We start from the raw sequence: 25385 nt of genomic DNA, 5'->3' as shown, positions 1-25385 counted from the left end.
CACTAGAATATAAATACCAAAACAAGGCAACAGATTCTTAGACAGCTGATAAAGCACATGTATCCATAAAATCTGGAAATAATACTTCAAATACATATCATATAATGAGATTACCGCTTGAGACTGTTGCTTTTGACCATGACATTATTGACAGGTGGCTTCATTTGCAACTACTCATAATTGCCTTTTTTAAAAAAAAAATGGGTGAATCTTATTTTTGCATATAATTTGTTAAGCTATCTAACTAAAATTTTACCTTTTTAGAAAAGGTTAATCAGAATATTTTAAACTGTTACACTGGGTAGAAAATGGGAATTCTCTCGGAAAAGATATTTCTATTTTCAAAGTGATATAATATAGACTAATTTAAAGAAAACTCTCTTTCTACTGGAGGCCTGCAGAGTGAGCATTTATTCTGTAAACACTGTAACAATGATTATCTGTCCTCCCAGTTCTCAGTGGAGACTCTTGCTTTTGAAAATGTCTTGTGGTGACTTACTAAATTCAGGCTATTTCAATTAGTATTACTGCACATTAAAAATTAATTGCATTACTGAGTGGATTAAGGTTTAAATTTCAATTCTACAGTATGTGCACTAGAAATGACAGCTAAAAATCAATGCCCTTTGGCCCACAATCGGAAGTGTGTGTGGTCAAATAGCGTGGGACTGGCGTCACTCGCCAAGCAGTTTTAAAAGACTTGATAGTTCAATTGAAGGTGTGTCAGTTCTAATTCTAGATTTTAGTTTGAATGCTGCACAGTAGCCCAGCCTTAGAGAAAGAAAAACAAAACAACAGCTGCACTAACAATTTGAAAAAACAAATGGACACAGGTACTAAAATTATGACAACAAAAGCATTAGCAGTCACCCCAAATGCACATATAATTATCCTTCAGTTAAAACCTCATTCACAATTCTGTTCAATAAGAGCATAGGATCTTAGACTTCAGTCCACAATATTTTGCTGTTAGTTATTGGGTGAAGCAGTTGGACTGGGGCAGGAAATGGGCTATTTTGTAAAGAGAAAAACTACTAGCGTATACAATATTCATAATGACTTTATCTATGTCTTCAGGAAATCTAAGAAGATATTGAAAATACAAATCTTTTCTTTAAGCAGTAATCCCATCTAGACCCCTTTTTATAAATTATTAAACCTCTTTGGGGAAAGGGACAAATCAGGATGGGTAACAGTTGATCATCTTGACTGTAGATTTACAACATCTACGCAAAATGTGTGAAAAGAAATGTGTCACTTTTATTGATAGTACATTTGTTCTTTTAAGAAGATGAAGATGAGGGACATTACAAATGAAGTCAACAAAGTAAAGTAGCATCGATAAAGAACTGCAAAGCCACCCAGGGTATCTGGTTTTGGAATTGAATAGTGATTGGTATGTGCCTAAGAGAAAAAAAAAAATGATGTCTGCAATGTTCTTCAAGATCCCTTCTGTGTTGCATCAGTGGCCTACAGCAAGTCTGGCGGCAAGAGAGTAAAGAAGATGGAAGTAATAATAACAATAAAAAGAATAATCTGGTGCAAATGGACCCCAAGGTGTAGTTGTCATCCCCGTGCAACAATCACCCTTCGCTGCAATTTACTGATGTTGCTTCATTACAATACAGCATATAAAGGGGCGATGAACGAAGTGCACTATTTAAAGCTACATGGTTAAGAGCAGCACATGCCACCCTCGCAGGCACTATGGTGGGCGCTAAGTCAGACTGTGCAAAAGTGAATTGGCCTGTAAAAACACTAAATAGAGGTGTAATCTGTATGCAGAATGGTGATCAATTTAGGGGGAAAGAGAAGAAAGGGTAGCCGGGAAAAGGTGTTTCCTCAGTGAAATATTAAACGGATTCCACATTAATCTGAATTAAAACATCCTTTGAAGATGTAACAACTTGTGGCTTTGTTAGAAGGAAAAGATAAGGACTATGATGTCTCCTATTTGGAACATATAAGCGGGCTCTCTGTTTCCTATTTTTATCCTCCACAAAATGAACTGAAACAATGTTTTTAGGTGAATGTCGACCCTGTAAATTCAGGTTAATATTATTGAAAAGAGCACGCGACAGATTTTCTAGTTCTTGCCTGCTGTAATCGAAAGTCTTACTTTTCAGTTAGTTCTCAGAAGATGCTGAAGCAATGTGTTAAGAGGGAAAAAAGGGATTCTTTCTTCACCAAGGATCATTGAGTATGTCATTGGTTAATTCTTGCTCTATGCTCCTCATTAGCATTGCTCTCAAGTTTCTGGTTATCATATCCGAAATATTAAGACATAATAACTACGAAGGTGCAGATAATTGGATATTAACCAGAACATACTTGACTGGGCAGGAGGTAGAGCCCTGCTTAAACTAATCCTGAAATATATTAATCACCAATTAATGAAAGGGTTTCAAATTCATTTTCTATTATGGAACACCTCCGAGTATCTAAGCTTTTTCTAACAAAATGACTTGGAATAACAGGGTAGAAATAAGAAATACAGCCATCTGATGATGGCTTGAATTAATTCTTTATAGCCTGTTGTCAGGTAATTGTGAAAACTGTATGTCAAGCCTTGATGACTCCTTACAAAGTCTGATGAAAAGAAGAGGGTACACTTTTCAAAGTTCGGTGGCCTTTGTTTAAATTCCAAATTTATTCTTTTAAATGGCAGAATCAGAGCTAAATATTTCATCAGAGAGCTGTCATAATATTAACTAAGTCTCCCACCTCTAGACTTCCAACCCAACAACAGATGTACTCTTAAAACATAAAGCCAATTAATGGGAGCCCAGAGAACTCCAGCAAAGACATACCTTATACACAGTACACACTAAGTCAGAATAAATTGATGAACATACTAAGGGATACAAACCTTGTCTAGTTGAAATGTCACCACCATTTACTTACATGGAAATAAAGTAATGCTAAAGAAAAAATAGGAAAAAAGAAAAAATAAGAAGAGAAATGAATAGAGAAGGAAAGTCATATTCTGTATGTTCTGCATGGCTGTGGGATTGGGTCTGATATGTATGTCTCACAGATGTTTTATTAGTTTGGTTTCAAAAGCCTCACTGTAGTCTGTAGAAAAACTTCCGTAAGTATTCACTGGAGTTAGAGAGATTGCTATAAAAATGCCATTCATCTTAAAGAAAAAAAGTAAAATTTCTAAGTCCATTATTCTCACAAAGTGATTCTAATATCTTCCCGTACTTAAAAGAGGTAGCTCCTCAAAACTCTGAAAATGTCTTACATTTTTATGTCAGAGAAAACAAGGTGTTCGGCTGAATGCAATGTAAGCAAGGATTTAAAATGACACCATTTCTCTACTGCTCCTGCCTTTATTCACGTCATTTGATGAAAATAGTAAGAAAACTCTCGTTATCTCAGATTTTTTTTTAATGCGGTTGTTTGTTGACTTTAATTTTAATAACTCTTAAATAAGCACTCACGGCAGATGAACTTAAAATATGCGGGCAAGCCAGCCCTTTTATCAACACTTTTGCCATAGAAATACACAAACATTTCAATGGCTCTTCATTAGCAAACAAATCAACAAGTGATATTTTAATGCATGACTTTATTCCGTCTCTGTGGGGACTGCAGTTGAGAGTGTGATGTACAGTACAGAGAAAGGAATTATCAGCCACAACGTCCCAGGGCTCTCCCCATTGAGGACTTCGCAGCCTCTGCTTAAAGACTGCATTTAATTGACTGATAGACAGTAGCTTCTTTGTTCACAGAAGACAGCGAAGTAATGGCAGCTTGAAAATCGTACCATCTACAGGGTCTCCTGAGACTAGTAACAGGGGGATATGTGTCAGGAATAAATAAATAATCTAATTATTAAGCCACTTCCTGTCAAGTTAACTCCAATTTGTTGGCTTTTGAAGGCAACAAAACGAGGCATTTTTCCTCATTATGCTTCTCTTTTTATACCAGTGGTAATCACAGGCGGATTAAAGGGTGCCTGATTGGTTTTTTTGTCAAGGAACTGAGAAGCAGCCAACAGTACAGAAAAACAGAGTTGGGGTTAGAAGAAATTTCATGCTTGTCTCCTTTCCAGCTCCCTAACAGCCCACACGGCCGCCCCATACAGAGCTGCCAGCTGTACAGCAAATGTGTACCCCTCCAACTGAGGCCTACCGGGCCACAGGCGCCATCCTGAGAGCTGTGAGATACCTTGCAATCTTGGCAGGTAGCTACTGCTGTCATAGGCATAATTCTAAAGGTGACCTACGAAACCCCATCAGCTCACCAAATGCAACAATATGAGCAGCTGAAGTTCGACACCCACTCTCCATATTGGCTCCCTTTCCTTTGTTTACGGCTATTAATGGCCCTGGAACTAGGAAATAACCTATGGAAATAGGTCAGCGGAGACCTTTTCTTTTGATGTGGATGAGCTGATCATGTGGAAATAGGTCACGATCCGTGTGTGTGTGTGTGTGTGTGTGTGTGTATGTGTGCAGGCATCTATCTTTGTACGCACTGCTGATGACTTTGAGTACCCTCCATTCAGAAATGCTTTGCAAACTTCATTCAGAAACAGCTACCTATGTTTGAAAATTACATATCAAACAGGGAGTGATAAATGGATACATCTGTGGTATGTTCTCCAGGAAGTCAAAGGTGAAGACAAAATGAGAGCCGAAAGCCCCGCCATACCTCCGCTGGTCACGTGGCACTGTCTATCTGCCATGGCCTCCCTGCCAAGCGTCTCAGTACAGGGCCTAGGAAGACAGGCTGGCATCCCGTCATTCTACTTGAGAACATTCTTCTCAGGACTCTTTAAGGGCAGCGTGTTCTAAAAAGTAACTGAATCTTCGATCTGTCTATGGGCTCAGCCAGCATCCTCAGTCTCTCAGAAAATTAACATCACAAGCAATGTCTAAGAGGCTTTCTTGAGGGCTTGTAAATTAGAAACTGCACTAAGTGCCAGTATTTTTCACTCATTTTAAATCAAAGCTGCTAAATCAAAGCTGCTAGACGCAAGCTAAAACACACAACAAGGATAAACACCCTGATGTGTCTTTTAATAGCGTAACACTGAAATTGGGAGACAGACCCAAAGATTTTCACACAAAGTTATATAAGAAATGAGAATCCAAATAACAAAGACGATACCCTGAAAACTCTGCCTTCCTCCAAAAAGTCTCATTTTTCTTTAATTTTCTTTTAAATTGTCATTTTTTAGGGGGAGGGCTGACAGAGAGGAGCCTTGGTAAGTTCCAGTGTCCCCTCTTTGCACTCGGCGAGCACTGTCGCTATGTTATGTTTATGCCTGTGTATGTCCTTTCTGAATACATCTTGAATTTTTGTTAAATTGCGCAGATAATTAAACTCTCTTCATATTTACAGTCTGCTTCATTGGTACCATGAATTCTGTTTTCAGTTACTGTCTGCAAATTCCCTCTCTGAACAATTTCATACTAAGCAATAACACTTCATTTTACATAAGTTTTATCTGATGTCCCCATACAGAGCTGCCAGCTGTACAGCAAATGTGTGGTTCTCAAACTGAGGCCTACCAGGCCACAGGCGCCATCCTGAGATCTATAAGGCACCTTGCTGTCATTGGCAAGCTTTCCCTGCTATCACTGTGACCATCACTCCACACTGCACACAACTTAAAATCATCTGATTATTAGAATTTGTGGCCCACACTCCATTTTATCCTTTATTTAATCTATCCCCAGATCACACATTTGTTTAAATGTTTTGGCTGGTTTACAAATCATGCAGCCATCTGCACAGTAGGTGTGACACCATTTTTTAGACAAAAGTTACGTTATGAACAAAGATAAAGTCATTTGAAATGCTTTGGTGTTTGTTATTCTGCCTGGTTCACTTGGACCAACTCTAAGAAATAAATAGAATTATCTGTGTAAATCGATGAACATCTATGAAAAACAACACCCAGCAGAACGCCCAGCTTGCTCCATTACCTACGTTAATATCATGACAGCTGAGGAGAGATGACCTGGCCCACTTCTCATCTCTCCTGTACAGATGGCTATTAAAGAGAAAGTATCCCTTTTGTATGGTCCATGTAGAAACCCTTTATGGGCTTTTCAAATAAGCCAGCATTGCCCACATGAGGGTAGCTTTCTGTTACCATTAAACTGCCCAGATTTCATCTTTTTTAATCCAGCTCTTGATGAAATAAGCCAGTATTTCATCATATTTAACACCAAATGCTTGTTTCTTAATTCCCTGAATTTTGTAAGCAATTAAACAAAGATGCTTTTTAAAAAAAGATTCAGTAATCTTCTCATTTAGAATGAATGTAAACCAAGGCTCCCAAAAATCTCAATGGTTTGGGTTTCTTAGGATAACATGGAGATTATACACACACACACACACACACACACACACATATACACCCACACATATAGACATTATCATAGATTCATTTCTATTCATTCTTTTGAAAACAGCCAATGAAAGCAGAGAATTTAAAGGGCAACATGGCCCTTTATGTTCCTATATAGAGATCCATATCTTTGGATATTTCCCCTTAAGACACAAAATCTAAAACCACTATAGACCTCAAAATATTGGTTTTAGTCTATTCTAAAGCAAGAGCACTCAAGCTGAAATGCTTCAGCGGTGATACTGAATGTCACAAAACATGAAATGAAGATTAGTCACATAGCACACCATCCACTAAAGAAATGAAAGGAAAAGAATGCCATTTGTGACCTTGGGCATCAAACAAATTGCAGAATGTATGAATGCCACTTGCCACAAGAACAGACTAAAATTTCACCACACTGTTGGAAGTTGATTTATGCATTCTTTATGTCTTGACATCAGTGATGTATATCATGTGTGATATAACACATAGGGTATGCATCTTCTCACATGCATTGTAGAAGAGTTGAATCTTTTCCTGGTCTTTTAAAAATTGTGATTATCTATAAAGCAGTGGGTATCAGAGATATGAACAAAAATAGTCAGTGTCTTTGTATAGACATTTTCTTATTAGTGAGCAATTTGCTCACTATGTTTACATCCCAAATTCTAGTTCTGCTTTTCTGAGGTATAAATATGTTTCCTTTCCCAAAATGCTTTAGCATCACCCTTGATCTGGCTAGGACATGATTTTTTTTTTTTTTTTTTTTTTTTTGTGACTATTTCTGGATTTTCTTATCTTTTCACAAAATGGGATATTGTGGCACTTAAACACAATATTGCTGTTCTAACACTGGTCTTTCTAATCAGATGAAAAAATACAAAAAAATAGAACTTATGAAGCAACCATTTCTAAGCAAATTTTTAAAAATAATTCTTACATAAATGATTCATACCCATTCCTTTCATATTCTCCATCCATGAACTTTGAGAGAGAGTTCTGGAAACAGTCATAACTGTATCCTGACTACTTGTCCTCCAAAGTCCATGGCTATAGTAATCAGTTCCAAGGATAATGGTATTTCTCCCCTTTGATCATTTCTTTGTCGAGCCGACTGGCCTTCGATGGGGAGCGTACCACTGGTTGTCTACCACCAGCCGCTCACAATTTGCTCACTGTGTTTCATGAGACAGTTGTTTCTGGCTGTTTGGAACACATTTGTCTCTTTGGGGATTTATGCGCTAGTTGCAATGCCAACCTCCATAGTGATCGAAATTTCTTCCTAACTAAAATAGATAATTAGAGGCTGGTAATTATTGGTCAAGAATTATCAGAGTGAAAAAATTAAGCTTCTCATAAATAGTTCTTGGCAATGTCATCTCTTTATATTATCTCATGCCTAACAGCCCTTTATTCAGAGCACTTACAAATTTACCCTACGCTGTTGAGCCTCATAATTTTATATGAGGCAATCCCTTTTCTGGGTTAAACACATTTAAATTCTCTGGTTTCATCTCTATTTGTGCTAATCCATACCAAATAATAATAATAACAGAAAGCTGAAAGAGGAAAACAACAATAAATATTTACTATGCTGATAGAAAGGGAAGGATGAATAGCAAATTAAAGGACCTAATACACGATGGCTTCTTTTTGTATTCTCAGGTCAAAAGCCAATGTATACTATGTGCAATGAACAAAGGAAGACAAAAAAAATTTTCTCATCTGCACAGACGTTAAAAGAAGGAAATCTTTTCCCCAGGAAAGCTGTTAAAATGTTTTGTAGCTCTTTTGTGTGTGTGTGTGTGTGTGTAAAGAAGAAAAGAAACCCCTGAATAGTCACTGGTCTGATTTCTTACTGAAACTATGTCAAAATGTGGTGGAGAGTGAGGTTTTCTTTTTTTCCTTAATAGACATAAGTCAAATCCCTAGTGCATTTTTATTGAGTAATTATTCCTGCAACTCAGACCATGTGTCCACACCTAGCTGCAAAACGGCACTTAAGAAGAGCACCTCCGGTATGTACCTGGTAAAAACATTGATGGTTTTCCTTTCACAACTGTCCCTGGCCCATAGCCTGAGACCAGCACATCTAGAAAGAAGCGTGGAGGTTGCTTGACATTGAGATTGCATTAAAACACACGCGCCACATAGAAGCAAATGCAAATGACTTGGTTAAAGAAGGAATTTAAAGTGACACCTCACGGGGTCATCTGCAGATCTTGTTTTCCATCAGGTGACATAATCCTTCCCCTAGACTGATTGAAATGTAAAATAAAATCTGCAAAAATACTATATACCCTCTTAATAAAAAGAGAGTAAGAGGCTTTCCAGATAGTCCTTAATCCCTCTTTCCCTGCTAAATGTCTAGTTGAGATTATTTTTTGATTAGGGGAAAAAAAAAAAAACCACGCACAGAAACACAACCTGAAAGTACCCACCCTCAGTGGAGGTATTCTAGCCAACAAAATAATGCTGCTGCCTCATTCGAAAGACTAAGTATCACACTGGGATTTTAAAAAAAGGGTATCTTTGCCTTTGTGACTCCTTCCCTTTCTGTATTCTCTGTCTCTGGATATTAAACATGCGAATGGAGTATGAGGACTTGGAGGCATGGTCAACAGATAAAACAATTAAATGGATGCTTTTCATTTGTTTAGGCTTCCAGTACAAGAGAATTACATATTTTATTAGTAAAAATAGCATGAATATTAAATAACTCGGCCCTCTGTGAAAAGGAATGGAATTTGCTTCTCTGGTGGAAGGTAAATTGTCAAACGCTCAGATCTTAAGAGGCAATGAGTGGCATAGCAATCTCCATTAGATAGAGGGGGGAAAGCCTTGGGAAAGCACTAATGATGCAGGGAAAGTAAGACAAATACAAATTGTAAAGGTATGAAACCATTTAAAAAGAAGGGCCAGAAGAAACTGACGAACACTATGGGCAAAATGATACTAAAATTGAAAAATCAAAAAGTCCTCTTCTGCTCAACATTCAATTCAGATTCTACATGTGCAAAAGAACATTAATATTGCGGCAAAAACATATTCAACTTGTTTATCTGAGTATACTAGGGTAAACAATAAATCCATAAACAAAAGTAACTTCATATTAAATAGAACTAATCAGAAGCATGACCACAAAATTTCACTAAATTTCCCATAAGCTGCAAACTTGCAAGAACTGCTTTGACTCAGGTTTATCTAAAACTGTAGCATGATGCAGAATCATGAGCAACTGCCACCAACAAACTCTACTCAAAAACTAAAGAGATGGAAAATATTAACATTTATCATTTCACAAGAAAAATTCATTTTTTCTAACACCTCCTCCCCCACTAAAAGTAATTTTGAAAGTTTACACAGGGTATTTTTCGGAACCCCAAACGGAAGGGAATTACAAGGAAACACATTTTTTCAATCTCTCTTACACTTTGCCATTATCTTCTAAACATTCAGAAAAATTGTTAATGTTATTGTCACATGGAAGAATATGCTATTTAATGTAAAAAAAATCACTAATCATATTAGTACTTAAATCTGGAAAATATAAAGTGATCAATATTCTAGCTGTTACCTATATGTTCCATTTTACACAATTACACACTTAGTTTTTTATAAGTAATACCCCTCCTAGAGACCCAGCATTGGAAAACCATAAAGCACAGCCTATTGAAAAACTATTAACCAATTTTCTGACATGCTCTTGAGTCTATCTTCATTAGTTTATATAGAACTTTGAAATTTTTGTTATAGTTAGTTGTAACGATCAGTAATGGTAGCTGGAGCAGACCCTTCCACTAAATACTTCTGATTAGCACGTAATTATATACTTGTTTCACCTGAAAACAAGTTCAGCATGTAAAATACTGAATTTTATTTCCTGTCTTACAAAGTTTCATAATAGAAGAGCATGAGGTTAATTGAACTTTTTAAATATTATATCATAATTATTTATGGTATTATAAAATACCAGGAAGTGAGTATGAAATAAAAAACTCATAGTATAATAACATAAATGGGTAACAAAAATAGTACAAAGTAATAGCAATTGTCATTTTACTAGTAGAAAAATGATCTGCTTGATAAAGTTTAATTGGCTGGTAAAATTCTTAGTGTTATTACTAAGTGCTTATCAAATTAAAAAACATAGGCAGTAACCCCTGAGGAATTAAGGGATAATGGGACAATATGAATAAGTGAAAAAATTATCCTTTTAGTTTTAGCCCATGTGATTAAATGCAAAATCCTGAGAACATTGGCCTGGAGTGACTTCAGAGATCATCCTCATACCACTTTTATAAAAATCTGTGGAAAATTTGGTGGGGAATAGAAAATGATGACTGAATTCTTTACATGATCTTTATGATCTTAATTATTTCCAGGCTGTTGAAACTATACATATAAAACTATTTTATGGCAATTTAAATTATTTATGTTTCCCTATCACAAAAACTCACCACTTTAGATTTTGATACAAAGATGCTTAAGCAACACACAGTAGTGCCATTACCATAATAACTTCTGAAATTAAAACCTGTCTAAAACTCTATGGAAAGCTAACATCCAGTTCATTAACCATTCCTGTTAGTTTTCAATAATGCAAAAATGATTAGAAGTTTAATTTGTTAATCACCTGTGTTTTGACTGGCAGTAGATATATAATCCTCTGCAGAAGTCTAAACTAGCCCTTGCAGAAAATAAAATGTGCTAATGCCTTATCAGGGCTAATAATAGAAATTAAAAAAAAAATCAATCATGCCTAGGTAAATCATTGATGGTTGAACAATTAATTCATCTTTAACTCTGTTTAATTATATAGGCACTGATGTACACAAGTAGAAGAAAAATTCATCTGTAATAAGGTTGAGAGCATCACTCACCAATCATGTGATTTGCAACATGAACCTGAATATCCCATTCATTGTAGAAAACCATCTGACACTTGATGCACTGATAGGTCTTCTTCTGAGAAAATAAGTATAAACAGAATTACTTAGACACGTGCACTTTTTATTGTTTCTTTGTTAAAAACAAACAACCACATAGCATTATTCTGACATGCTGGTCTTACATACATTGCCAACTAACCTACTGTTGGGCTACTGAACAGTTCTATGATTTCCTTACTAAGGCCTTGTGACTTAATGCCAACACTATACTTCCAGTTGCAAACATGTAGAAGGAACAGAGGCACATAATTATGGCATAATATAATTTTAAAGGTTCCTAAACTCAAAAACAAAAGTTGGTATTAAAAAAAAACTACAACATATGGCTGAGTTTCAGAATCCAATGTCTCTGAAGCTCAGGTACAATCTCATTCTGACCAAAATAACTGTGACATTGCTCCTAGATACACATAAGTAAAACCACTAATACGTTAAGATCCACAGAATCAAGGTAAAAGATTTAGAGAGTATAATTTTTAGCTGAAGTCTGAAATTTAGATGATGGTTTAGAAGTTGATAAGTACTAGCATTTAAATATATACTTTTTCCTACAAACAAATCAGATCACGATAAATATTTTAACATTATTTTATAATGGTACACAGTTCCTGTGAAGTAGATAGAACAGGAATTTTATTATAATTCTTATAGCATAAATGAACAAACTGAGACCAGAAAAGGAGAAAGATTTGCCTGATGTCATAGTGCCGTACAGCTGGGAAGAGAAAAGGTTCTAAGTGTTAGGCTCTCTGATAAAAACAGCCTTTGTGATTTCACGCACTTCTTACTGAGTCCCAGCACATAGTAGATGAACTCAATCAATTACATAAATTCTTTTATGATGAAACATGATCTTTACAATTCAAAATCATCTTGGAAAACAAAATAAACCACTATAAAAATAATCTATTCTGAAAATCTCCCAAACATGAGAAAATTACATTTGTAAAATCGCACAAATGACACTTTGCTATAAGTCTTCTTACAGAATTATCATTTCAGCTGCAGTCATATAAGATTATTTTACTAATAGTCATAATAGGAAATACCAGCCTGTAAATTACAATGAATTTGAAAGAACTCAAGTTCTGTAGAACTTAACAAAATCAAAGTTAAGAACAAAATTTGAGTATCATGTCACTTGAGATTTAAAATTAGAATGCCATTAATGTAAAATGGTCATAAGTATTGTAATTTAACATAGTATCTTCTCCTGCAACAACGGACAATATTCCTTGCAAACCACTGACGTACAGGCATATTTCCAACGGAAGCTGTCTAAATAATCTGACGGTCTTTGTATAATACATTAGGCATATTGTGAATTCAGTGTGCTGAATCTAAATCTAACACGGACTTCAAACACTCTGACAATCATGGAGGAAGATTTACTACACTGAGCTGTTTATAAGATGCTTTTGATGGTGACATATAGAGCAACATGTGTTGCGTAAATAACATCTATCCCTTTCTTAACAATATTTCCCTTTAGAACTAGTTAGAAAATATTTCTTACTCCCCGATGACCTACGTTATATATTGTTTATTAGCATACTTCTAGCATTATTCCTGATATGTGACCTTGCTGAAAAACAAAGAAACATAAACTTAATGGCTAGTCTTTTCTCTTGTTAGCACAGTAAAACATACAATATGTCGAAAACTGTCTCCAAAAATGATGACTGATGAATATGTTGGCGGAATATACTAGGGCTCTTTTTTTTCCCCTGGTCTAATAATAAAGAATAAAATCACTTGAAAAGCCAAAATAAAAAAAATACCAGCACTTACTACTATCTTCAAAATGAACTGTCACATTTGAGGATCTATGTATTTAAGTTTTCTTTTATCATTGGGGGAAAAAATGCCTTTGTCATGTCTGATAATTCAAATATTAATTCTCCCTACTCTTAAAACAGTGTCTAGAATGCTGCATTCTGTTTATATTAACAAAGTCATAGTCTCATCTATAAGCTCCTAAATTTACAGCTAGGTGAAATCAGAATTTAACATGATAAAAAACAATGAACCATGATTTTAAAATACTGCAGCTTGAACTCTACTTCACCACACTTCTCACATTTTCCAAACACAAAGCAATGATATGCAAATTGGGACATGTTAAAGGGTTTTCTTTTTAAAGCCATGATGTAAAATTCATTTTTATCCTCAATTTTTAAAAAGGTAATTTTAAATGACCTTTAAAGCATCTCTCATTATAATTATAGATTCTTAGCAAAATATTTGAGAGACCCCTGCACACCTGTACACCATCTTTAAATAAAGGGATTGTAACCTCTGAACAGTGTCAGCCTTGGGGAACTCATTCCCTTGGAGGTAAATTCATTCCAGCTCTGTGCAACTGAGATTATGAGGGAATTCTTCCTAATTCGAGGCCTAAATCTTCTCTTCTGCTTCTTTCACCCACGGGCCCTAACTCTAGGCACTAATGTATAAAGAGCACGTTGAATCCCTTGCCTAACATGACAATTACATTAGCTCCTTTTCAGACTGAAAATAGGGGGACAGTGTAAAAAATACTTAGAGCCACCTCCCATCCTGGTTACCTGCCTCCAGGTCAATGTTTTAGAAAGAGAACCCCAGATGAAGCTCCATTATTCCAGGTGTGACCTGACCCTTGCAGAATACAGAAGGACTGTCACCTGCTTTAGGACAATTACTTACATTTATAGAGAAGACAACAAAAAAAGTCAAGTGAGATAATTTCTGTTAAAAGCAGATAAAAGTAGAAACAGAACTTCCATTGTTTGGGCCCCAGATTGGCCTTTATCAACGCTTAAGTTGTCAATTTACTTGAAATGCTAATTTAGTACATTTTTAAAAGAGACTTTTTTTTTTTCATTAGCCTTTTTAAATGTGCTACTTGGGAGTGGGATTGTCATTTCCTGATTGTTCTCTTTTGTTTTCTGATACTGATAGATGTAATTATCAAGGATACAACTTTTTCCCAGCACCTCATTATTTTTGATTGATTTTGAGAACAATTTAAATGTGCCTTTTTGACATTCTTGTTTTCAGTTACACTCTGGTTAAGTTACTCAGAGACTTTCAGAAAAGAACATCTCATAAATTAGAAAAAATGATTAAGGATGCTTAATAATGTATAGGTTTAGAAAATTATTCCGATTAACCTTATTCCCCTCCATTCGATTTATATCCCATTAGGCTTCACATTTAGTCTCATCAAATTAAAAAAAAATTAAAATAATAATTTTTAAAAATTATATTTTTTAAATATAAATTGCTTTGATTTCTTTTAACAAAACACAGAAGCATGAAAAAAATCAGGCTACCATTGGAGGTAACTGTTACATAAATTTCTTTTTCTGAAAATTGGAATTAAAGGGTCAGAAGCACCTTGCTTTTTTAGGTGGAAGTGGAGTTCATGCCTATTTGATGAGGGAAAGCTCTTCTTTATTGAAGAATGACAGTTGAAGGGGTGATAAAATTAGAAATTCACCATTTTGCAATGCCAAATAAAATGGTTCAGGATAATCATTAATGGATGCTGAAACTATTAGAAAAAAGGTTATTCTGAGATACTCAAATTTCATCCTTTGATCACTACAAAGAGAAAGATATATCTTTACAGTGAATTTAGCTGGTAGTAATTACTCTAACCAGACTATTTAGCTTAATATTACTAATAATGGAAAAACCAGACATATGTGCCTCTCCGTGTGATTCACCGTGAAGCATATGGTATCACCAATACCGTCTCTTATCTAAAATGTATACCTGAATCTATGTAAGCCTTTGGACCTAACAATCCAGTTGTCAGTAAACACAGGGATAGAGATACAAATACTACTATGAGAAAAGAAATGCAAATCCAGAATATTCTTCAAGAGAAATGGCCTGCTATCTTCAGTAAGTTAATGTCACAGGAAAAAAAAAGTGAAGAGATTGTTCTCAGATGAAAGAGACTAAAAAGGACAACTACTAAATGAAACATGTGGGTCCTGATTTGGTGAGAAAACAGGTATAAAAAGGTTTTTGAAACAACTGAGGAAATCTGAATATGAGCCAGTTATTAGATGTTATTCGGGAATTACTTTTCACTTTCTTAGGAGTGATAATGGTATCGTGGTTATGCAAGTATATGTCCTTTTTGGTCAGAGATACACACTGAATATTTAGGAATGAAAGGGCATAATGTTTCAATTTATTTTCAAAAGATCCAGAAAGAAATGCATACATAGTGATCCATAAATAGCTACATGTCAACAATTACTAAATTTAGGTGCATGTGTGAACATTTTCATAATAAAAAGTGGAAATCAACGAATAGGATAATTTACAATACATATTTTTTAAATGCTAAACCTAACCTGATTAACTCCACCGCCACTGTTCATTGTATACTCCCCCACTTGCTACGCACCAAAAATAATTTATGCTTAATCGTTATAAGTAGCTTTGAAAATATTTTTGGTATTTTTTGTGAATTTTGTTAACACAAATCTAATGTATACACTCTAAGAAGACAGGAACCATAGCTCACGTTCATTTATATAATAAATTAATAATTTCTTAAACTGTATCATTTTATAAAGAACTTGTGTGTAAAAAAATCCTTTGCAACAAACATGTGAGAGTAGATAAAGGAGGGATTGATATCCTCATTTACAGATTAATTAAGTGACTTGTCTAAAGGCATACAGGTTGTAAATACCATAACCAAGGCCAGGATTCTACTCTGCCTTCTACCCACAGGGTTTTAACACAGTTTGTACTCCAGTCGTTTGCAGGTAAATTTACAAGTGCATTTTGAAGAGAGGCTTTTCTTAAAATTGTGTAGTGCATTGGTCTTTGACAATGCCAGGGATGGTAGGAAAAATAGGTATGGCAGTGAAGGAACTATCTCTAGTCCCCTTAGCCGTAGGCTCCTAGTCCTGGAGTCTTGACTAAGATCCATATGGTAGACATGGCTCCCCAGAGTTCCCTAGTCTATTTCAAGATTTTCGCTTTGTCCTCAATGTTCTTCAGGGTTTTTGTCATCATTGTTTGTTTGTTTTGTTTTGTTTTTTAAGAGACAGGGCCTTGCTCCATAGCCTAGGCTGGAGAGCCTTGAACTCCTTGGCTCAAGTGATCCTCCCACTTCAGCCTCCTGAGTAACTGGGACTACAGGTGTGCACCACCACACCCGGCTAATTTTTTTATGTTTTGTAGAGATGGGGTTTTGCTATGTTGCCCAAGCTGGTCTCAAAATCCTGACCTCAAGCAATCCTCCTGCCTCAGCCTCCCAAAGTGCTGGGATTACAGGCATGAGCAGTTTCATTGCCATGTTTTTAACTGTATATTTGTTTGTCCTACTCAATACTAAAAGAACAATTTCAATCTGAGATCTCATGTAGGTTTTCGATCCCGAAATTTTTCAGTGATCAAATTACTCCGCTATTAAGCCTGTCTCACAAACTCTCCATTCTCTTCTATTGGAACTGCTATTAGACCCAGACTGGAGCCTCTCGATCTATCCTCCATGGATCTTAACTGTACTTTCATGCATATTTAAAAACTCAGTTTGTCTCCTTATGTTCTGATCTAGGTGATCTTCTCTGTACTCTTACAAACCACTAATTCTCTCTCCATGGCTGTCTAGTCTAGAGTTTACCCATCTACGAAAGATATTTTCCATTTCTAACATTTCTAGTTTTAAAAATTCAAGTGTTCTTGTTTTATTTCTGCTTGGATCTGTTTCATAATTTGTCACTTTTTAGTGGAAATCACTCCTTCGTTTATCTTTCTGAGCTCCTAAGCAGACTTATTTCAAAATCTTTGTCAGACTATTGGATATAATTAGTTGCTGCTGCTGCTGCTGCTTTTTTGTTTGCTACTTTTCTAGCATTAGACTCATTACATACTTTGGAATCTTGGTTTGAAGCCCATGTGTAGTGAAAGACTTTTTTCCTATGTGCTCATTCCTCCCTTTCCAGTAGCTTTACCGTTGCTTCTACGACCCATCCCAGGGTGCTGGACCAGAGCTAGGTCTCAGAGGGGCATTTCCTGTGTATCTGCTATGCTGCAGGGACAGAGGGTAGATGGCCATTAGAATCACAGGGGTAGCACATGGCTAATTCAGTTTTAAGTCAGTTAACTGTGTCTCTCTTCCTACTCCTTCAACTTGCCAGGTAAAAACCTCTAGTTCCAGGTAGTGGTCAACAACAGACTTATTTTTTCCCAGTCTATTGTTGTGAACAAGGAAGTTCCTCCCAGGCCCTGCTTTAAGTAGCAGGTCTGGCTTTGTCCCGTAGAGATTAAACCCTAATTACCACTTGGTGTTGCAGGAAAAGAGTCCAGCAGATCCCTGGCCTCAGCCTTACTCATCACTCAGCTGTGTTATTTGCTTTCTGGATTGCAAAGATGAAGAATTGTTTTGAACTTGACTAAGTCCACTTGGTTTTCTATCTTCATATTTTATCTCTCATGGCTATGTGTTTGGAACATCAAAGCATGGGGTTACAGAGCCATTTCTCCAAGACGTCCAAGCTGGGGCAATGGTTCTCAAGGGAGGGCCAGCCTCAGTTTCAGTCAGAGCCCTGACATTAGGATGCTGTATGATGATGTTATAAAATATTCATCCCAAATATACCCAGCAGTATTAGTAAGAAAGAAACTTCAGAATTTTCTTTCCGCAATTAGTTACTATATAGTGGCTTCATCACTTAGCTGTGTGACAAATCATTTAATGACCCTGAGTCTTAGTTTCCTTCCCTGTAAATTAGAAATAATAAAACTTACATCTTAGAGTTGATGTCAGAAGCAAGTGAGAATTATACAAAAATTCTTGGTATCATGCCTACCACGTAGCATGTCTGCATTAAATAGCAACTACCTTTATTACTCTTTATTATGGGGATGGAATAAAATACCACATGAACTATCTGACACAACAAAGATGTTTGTCAAAGGTTAGTTTTCACCCTTTTAAAGTGGCTTTTGGAGCCATATTAAAATTTCTTGCAATTAGAATCCACTCATTTGATTTCATGACAATTAAAAAAGGTTAAACAAAGCTTTTAAAATTATAGTTGGCCCTCTATATCTGTGGGTTCCACATTTGTAACCAATCTCAGACTGAAAACATTTGGAAAGAAAACACAAAAATAGCAATACAACAATAAAAAATAATATAAATAAAAAATACAATATAAAAACCACTTACATAGCATTTACCTTGTGTTAGGTATTATAAGTAATCCGGAGATGATTTCAAGAATATGGGAGGATGTAGGTGGGTTATATGCAAATACTATGCTATTCTATATAAGGGACTTGAGCAGCTTTAAGGAGTCCTGGAACCAATCCCTTATGAATACCCACGGACAACTGTACTAGCAGAAAGAATATCACAAATTGATAACAGTTTTGGGAATATGGGAAGGAAGGGGAGGTAAGAGCTTATAAAAAAGTTCAAACTGGTTAGAGGAAAAAAAGCTGTTTTCAAAGACTATAGCAATATACATTACCATTTCAGGAATGAATATGTTATTAATAGTTACAAATGAAATACTTATTTAAGATCAGCAGCACCTTTCCTTGGCAAGCAAATGGATACTATACATGAGTGAAAGTAATATACCAGCAGCTTTCCACAAATGCTCGATAATTCAGACATTTTACTAATTTAGCCTGGTCATTTTCCAAGCTAATTCTGAATTAGTATGAAAATAAGTCACTGAACAGAGAGGAAAAAATGGTTGAAATGAAATGAAAGCTACTCATGATGAAAAAGTCCAAATAATTCATTGAAAAACACAAGTATCGATATTTAACTGTGTATTCTTGTAGTCGTTAAAAGGAGTATACCATTGTCTTACAGATGTGCTTAATGTCCTGAAATAAAGACTAAATAACATTTTACACAATGCCTGGCACATGGTACCCCCTCAATAACCAAGGCTAAACATAACTCCTAAGCTCAAGGTGTTACAATGTAACTGGGGAAATAAAACATACAAACATTAAACTGTTAACAGTATTTGGCCTAAATGACTTAGCAAAGCAGTTCAGGACCAAGTGACTAGTTGAGAGTACGATGAAAGAGGAGAGCTAAAACAGGCCAGATAGTGACAGATTCATATGATCTGGAAAAGTCAGAGGAATCTCCCTGGGAGAGGTAAGACTTGATTTAAGGTCTAAAATGGGAATAATTTTCTTGGGTTTAAAACTTACAAAGTTCCTACCTACATGCCAGGCAAGTTGCTCACAATCTGGTGGGGTATTTGGTAGGAAAAAAAAAAAAAGGTAATTCAGAACAGAAAGAGGGTTAAAGAAGACTGCTTCCGGCCAACCGACAGGACAGGAAAAGGAAGAGAAAGGCAAAAATCTAGTTAAGAATGAACCTTCACAAAGTCCTTGTTTTAAATGATGGAGTTGTCATTTTTATGGTAGTAGCGAGGAAAAAATATTTAGTTAAGCATATTTCTTTTTACAAATAAAATCCAAAACTCCATGAAGATATAAATTTAAACTACTACTAACTTTCAAATCAAGGAGTAAAAAAAGCCAAGCCATTTTTCATCTTTTCTTGGATTCTCTTTAAATATTAGATAAAATAGCATTAAAATATATTATTTTCAAAAGTATCATCAATAGTCAAAACTAACACATAATTGAATAGAGTCTTTAGAAAAATCTGACAAGTATTCATTAAAAAACAAAACCCAGTGTTAAAGATGGAGTCATTTCCATAGTCCATACCAAACAAATTTCATGGAAGGAATTTATTACCTTGAAGTTCATAAGTGAAGAAGAATTTTATTTAAGTTTAAAATTTTAAAAAAAGAGAATACTAAAGAAAGAATCATTTTTTTAAGTTTAAAACTAATTCTATCTCTTAACAAATTCCCTTCATAATTTGTCTTTCTACATACCTGAACTTCATGTCTCACATTAAAAACTGAATTTGAGCCCAAGTTTTCCATGGAAAGAGATGCTTTATCAGGCTTACTTACTTACCTCCACTCCCCTGTTTTTCCTCAATCATATTCTGGAGGTGTCTTTTCCAAAGGACCTAACTTATCTCCCTCCCTACACAAGCCACCAAGACCCCCCAGGGGTCAAATCTGAAATCTTGCAAGGCAAACACTGTGATTTTTTTTTTTTTTTTTTTTTAAGATTTTCTTTAGACCCATCTAGATCAAGAGTCTCCAACCTCTGGAGAGTTGTATAATTATTTCATTATATGTTACAATGTAACAATAATAGAAATAAAGTTCATAATAAATGTAATGTGCTTGAATCATCCTGAAACCATCCCCCACTCCCCGTTCCGTGGAAAAACTGTCTTCCATGAAAACAGTCCCTGGTGCCAAGAAGGTTGGCAATTGCTGATCTAGATGATCTAATTTAATGTAAGGGGTTCAGTTGCTGTTTATTTCCATGCCATGGCAAATCTACCTAAATGAAATCTCCTATAGTGTAGTCCATAAAATAGGCAGTCAATAAATTTTGTTTGCTGACTGTCCCATGGACAATCTACTGAGTCATCCTACATTTATCAGCTATATTCATGAGGTACTACCTAGGACTGGTCTATTTCTGCCTGCAACGCTCCCTACACCTTATACAGCACCAGAAATCAGTGAATTGGAAGAAGATGAATAACATAGACTAACCTGATGCTGTAATGAAGGTATTAAAAACAAAATCATCAGACCATGTGTTAATTCTTTTTGAGCTAGGACAAAGAATTTGCTTCTAGTTACTCATGGCTATAACATTTTGCTAGTTCCCACTTTGAAGAGATTTATGATTCATAGTCAATTCCAGTTAACTTCCTGCATTAACTGTTTTGTAAACATTCATATCACTCAAGAAAGATAAGAAATCGAAATCGGAGGTGGGAGAGTATGGGTTTAGGTAATGACTCTTTTGTAAACATAAATCTGAGGAGAAGAAAAGTCAAAATTTTTGGCTTACTATGAATAAGGTTTTATTTTCCTTGTCAATTATTCTGATCACAAACTGATCGTTTTCATTGTAAAAATCATTGAAACTAAATGGTGAACTAATACCTTTTGTAACAACCTGGATGGAACTGGAGCCCGTCCTCCTAAGTGAAATATGGCAATAACAGAAAACAAACACCATATGTATTCACTATTAAATTGGAACTACATGTTCAACACTCATGTGTACATACGGTAGCAAAATTCAAGGAAATCAGGCAGGTGGGAGGGGGCGGAGGGGATGAGTTAAATTAAAACCTAATGGGTACAATGCACACTATCTGGGGGATGGACACACTTAAAACTTTGACTCAAACTGTACAAAAGTAATTCATGTAAGCAAAATGTTTGTACCCCTGCAATATTCTGAAATAAATACATATGCAAAATAATTTCAAATAAAAAAAAGAAGAAATGAAAAGAGACGGTACATAAGATTGGGTTTAAACTTCTCTGAGGAAGAAAAACATTTACTGAAATCTATGTATGAAGCAAAATCAAAAAAGTAAATTGAGGGATGTAAATATTTTTTAAAAAAACATTGAAACTTCTTTCTGTTTTACTGTTGTCAAAAGGAGGAGCTGTGGCTGGTAGACAGCATACATAGTTGGAGAGATGAAGGAGTGGAAATAGGAAGCAGTCTATTACTAATACATCACCATTAATCTACATCACATGCCCAGAGAGATCCAATCCTGCAGGTCGGTAGTATGATTTATAGTCCCACCATAAACCAGGAGAAAGTTTTGTGAGAAAGCAAAAAGTATTCTAGAATCCATTAGGAAATACTTTCTTGAATGCCATCCTTCTGGTTGAAGGGGAAGCTAAGTTGGATAAAGTTTGCAGACCACTGGTCTAGGTCACAAGACAGTGGAGAGCTGCTACTGTGGGACAAAAGGATGATAGTTAAGCTGTATGTGTCTGTAAAGGTGAAGGCAGACAAGAAAGGTGTTGCTTTGGGCACTGCCATTCCAACCAGCAGAAATAATGACACAGGGTGGTGGAGGGTGTGTGCAAGTTTCTATGGATCAAGCTGGGAAGAGGCACACATCATTTCCATCCGCGTTCCATTGGGGAGAACTCTATGACATGGCCACCCCTCACAAGGGGGGATTGGAAACGTAGCTTTTAGCTGGATTGCCACATTCCAACTACAACTCAGTTACTGTGGAAGAAAAGGATAACGGATATTGGTGACAACTTTCAACTTTCCTCACACAGGGAAAGGGAAATTTTGTTCCATTCTGACAATTCTTCACATTGTCATTCCCTATGTCTGATGTTGGAACTGATATTCAGAGGTGAATTAAGATGCCCAATGAAACACAACTACTACGTATTAGCACTAGGATTTGCACCTAGTTCTTAGCTCCAAAACCCACTTGTTGTCTTTTGTACTATGCTATATCTTGGACATAGTAGGACCTCAATCATGGTAATACCTTTTTTTAAAAAAATACTTTCTTAATTATATAATTTCTGCCCTAAAATCAAGATAGATAGGCTTATTAACTCTTCATGGGTACTCGGTACCATTTCATAAAGAATTGTCGTAAGTTTCAAAAGGATAACATAGAGAAGAGTTTTATCTCATATTTAAATCATAAAAGTCTTTGATTCTTTTATAATTCATTATATGTTGTAATCAGAATTATTTCAGTAAAACTGATCTATCTCCTATAAGGACTATAAACTCTTTAAAGGTAGGGAGAAGGCTCTGTCTCACCCATTTTGTGTCCATTGCAATACATAACTATTTATACGTAACAAGAATATGTGAATGATTCATACCTGTTCATTGTTAAAAAAAAAAAAAAAAATCTTTGCTTCCTCCCACTTCTCTTTAGAGGAAGTTTCCTGTGGAGTCCTAGTTATGCTCCTTTGTTTATATTTCTAAGCTATCCTTCCGCCTGTTCTTCTATGAAAGAAATACTTCATGTTCCGGCAGTCATGTGCTTTATCCACAAAATGTGGTCCTTCTTACCTTGGTCTTTGCAGTTACCTACGTACATGCCCAAATCACCTTTGTCCTTTACCACTTTCATCTCCATGGAGATATTTCATTGCATGTCCTGCTTCTCCTAGCAGTTCTTACTTTGTTGCTCTCTTTCTATTTTCATGCCGGGTTTGCCTCCTCCCAGCCAACCCTTCCGCTCCAGCAGCTTTCCTACTGAGGCATGTCAGACCACCCTTCTCTTCTCCTTCAAACTGCTTCGAAACCCCACCTGCTTCAGAAAGCTTGTTAGCAATTACACCCACACAACGCTGTGGGCGCTGCCTTTATTATTCCTGTTGTTTGTACTCTTAGACAGTAACATTTTTTAGGATAGAGGTGAGTTTCCTTCACTTTACCTATTCTAGAACATGCTGTGCAGGCAATGTATATAAATGTATACAAGTGGTAGGGTTCTTTTAACCCCTTGATTGAAATGAAATTATTTTTTTTTTCAAGATCTTCCTCATTCATTATTCCAAAAGTACCTGCTCAAAAAACAGAAAAAATGCCCCCATATTCTTTGTATTTTCAAAGGAAACAGTACAAGCTTATATAGAGTGTTGCGGAGTTTTAGGATGGAAAGGGACACATAAGCTCATCTCTTTCAAATTTCCTCATAGACGAGGACACTGAGTTCCAGAGAGATGATGTGACCTTGCCCAGGACTCACGGAAAGTGACCAACACAGCAAGCCTAGGACTGCAGGCTGCCGTGAGCATATCCGCCTGTATATGGCGCAATGCACATTTTCAGAAAGGAGCTGCCATTGCCAAGCCGGTGCTCCAGGATGCTCACAAGTTACCGTGGCTCCTCTGGCACTGGGCCTTACGACTGCCTCTCCAGTGCCAGGTCTCGCTACTCACTGCTGCCTCTGATGGTTTTCATTTCTCAGTGTATACTTTTAATGCAGAATTTACTATATTATATTCAACGTATCTATTCATATTCCATTCTAAGGTTTCCTGTCACTGAAGGAACAATGTCTTAGTTCTTTCTTCAGCTCCATACCCAGCACGAGGCCTAGCAGAGCATTTGAGAAGCGGTGCGTGAACTACCCAGAAGTGAATTGATGTGAGCTTTTTGTAAGCACAGCCAAGAGCAAGTGTTGTCAGAGAAACATATTGGAGGGAACCGGATTGCTGCCACCAAACACGCCTAGATTCTGCATCACCCAACCAGATAAGACCTCGTAGTCTCCCTTCCGATTATCCCAGAAAGATTAAACGTGAGGTCTGAAAAACTTCTGGATAACCATTATTAGTAATATATCTTATAAAGCTAGAAATTTTCCATATCAAAATGTCCAAGAATATAATCTGGAAAAATATGAAGCCTTTTCCCAACCACGCTTCTCTGCTCCTTGAAAACTTCCACAGTTTAGAATATGAATGGGAGGAAGTGCTGAGAAAAGGGTAATAATATAGTATCAAATTTGACATCTTGCATGGGGCAAGCTCTGTGACTTTTCTTTAAAAGGATTTTCTTTAGAAGTCCAGGTGACAAATCAGTCATTCTTTTAAAAAGACATTTTGGAATATCACTGTAGAATATCCTTACTGGACATTTAAGAATATTCCTATTTCTAATCCTGGCAACTCTTCACCATCTTTATTTATATATATGTGCGTATATATATATGATTCACTATTTGAGGATACATTTACTTTTTGTAGGTTTAATTCTTTTTTTTTTTAATTTCAGGAAATTATAGGGGTATAAACATTTTAGTTACCCATTATGACTCTGCCACATACCAACCATGATTTGAGACATGCCCTTTCCCCCCTACAACGCTCACCGCATCCATTAGTTGTGACTTTACCCACCCCCAACCCCCTACCCCCAAAGAATATTACTGTGTGAGCACCTTAGTGTTGATCAGTCAGTGCCAGTTGATGGCGAGTACATGTGGTGCCTATTCTTGCATTCTTGTGATACCTCACTTCAGAGGATGGGCTCAAGCTCTATCCAGGAAAATGTAAGAGGTGCCAGATCACTGTCATTTTTTATAATTGTGTAGTATTCCATTGTGTACATATACCATATTTTATTAATCCACTCATGGATTGACGGGCACTTGGGTTGTTTCCACATCCTTGCTATAGTGAATT

At 36.1% G+C, this 25385-nt stretch overlaps 1 protein-coding gene across 2 annotated transcripts in view; it reads right to left on the bottom strand.

The window, feature by feature from the left end:
- The window catches only part of ZNF521 (zinc finger protein 521), a 270405-nt gene that overhangs the window by 112267 nt on the left and 132753 nt on the right, over positions 1-25385 (bottom strand). For both annotated transcript variants that reach the window (XM_069468172.1, XM_069468173.1), the window contains one exon: positions 11236-11320. In XM_069468172.1, the coding sequence (XP_069324273.1) occupies positions 11236-11320 (85 nt within the window). The remainder of the gene's footprint in view (positions 1-11235; positions 11321-25385) is intronic.

This window comes from Eulemur rufifrons, chromosome 5 (assembly GCF_041146395.1).
Source record: "Eulemur rufifrons isolate Redbay chromosome 5, OSU_ERuf_1, whole genome shotgun sequence".
Taxonomy (NCBI): Eukaryota; Metazoa; Chordata; class Mammalia; order Primates; family Lemuridae; genus Eulemur; species Eulemur rufifrons.
Note: the sequence above shows the minus strand (reverse complement) of the source record. Positions and strands in the feature narration are given on the sequence as shown.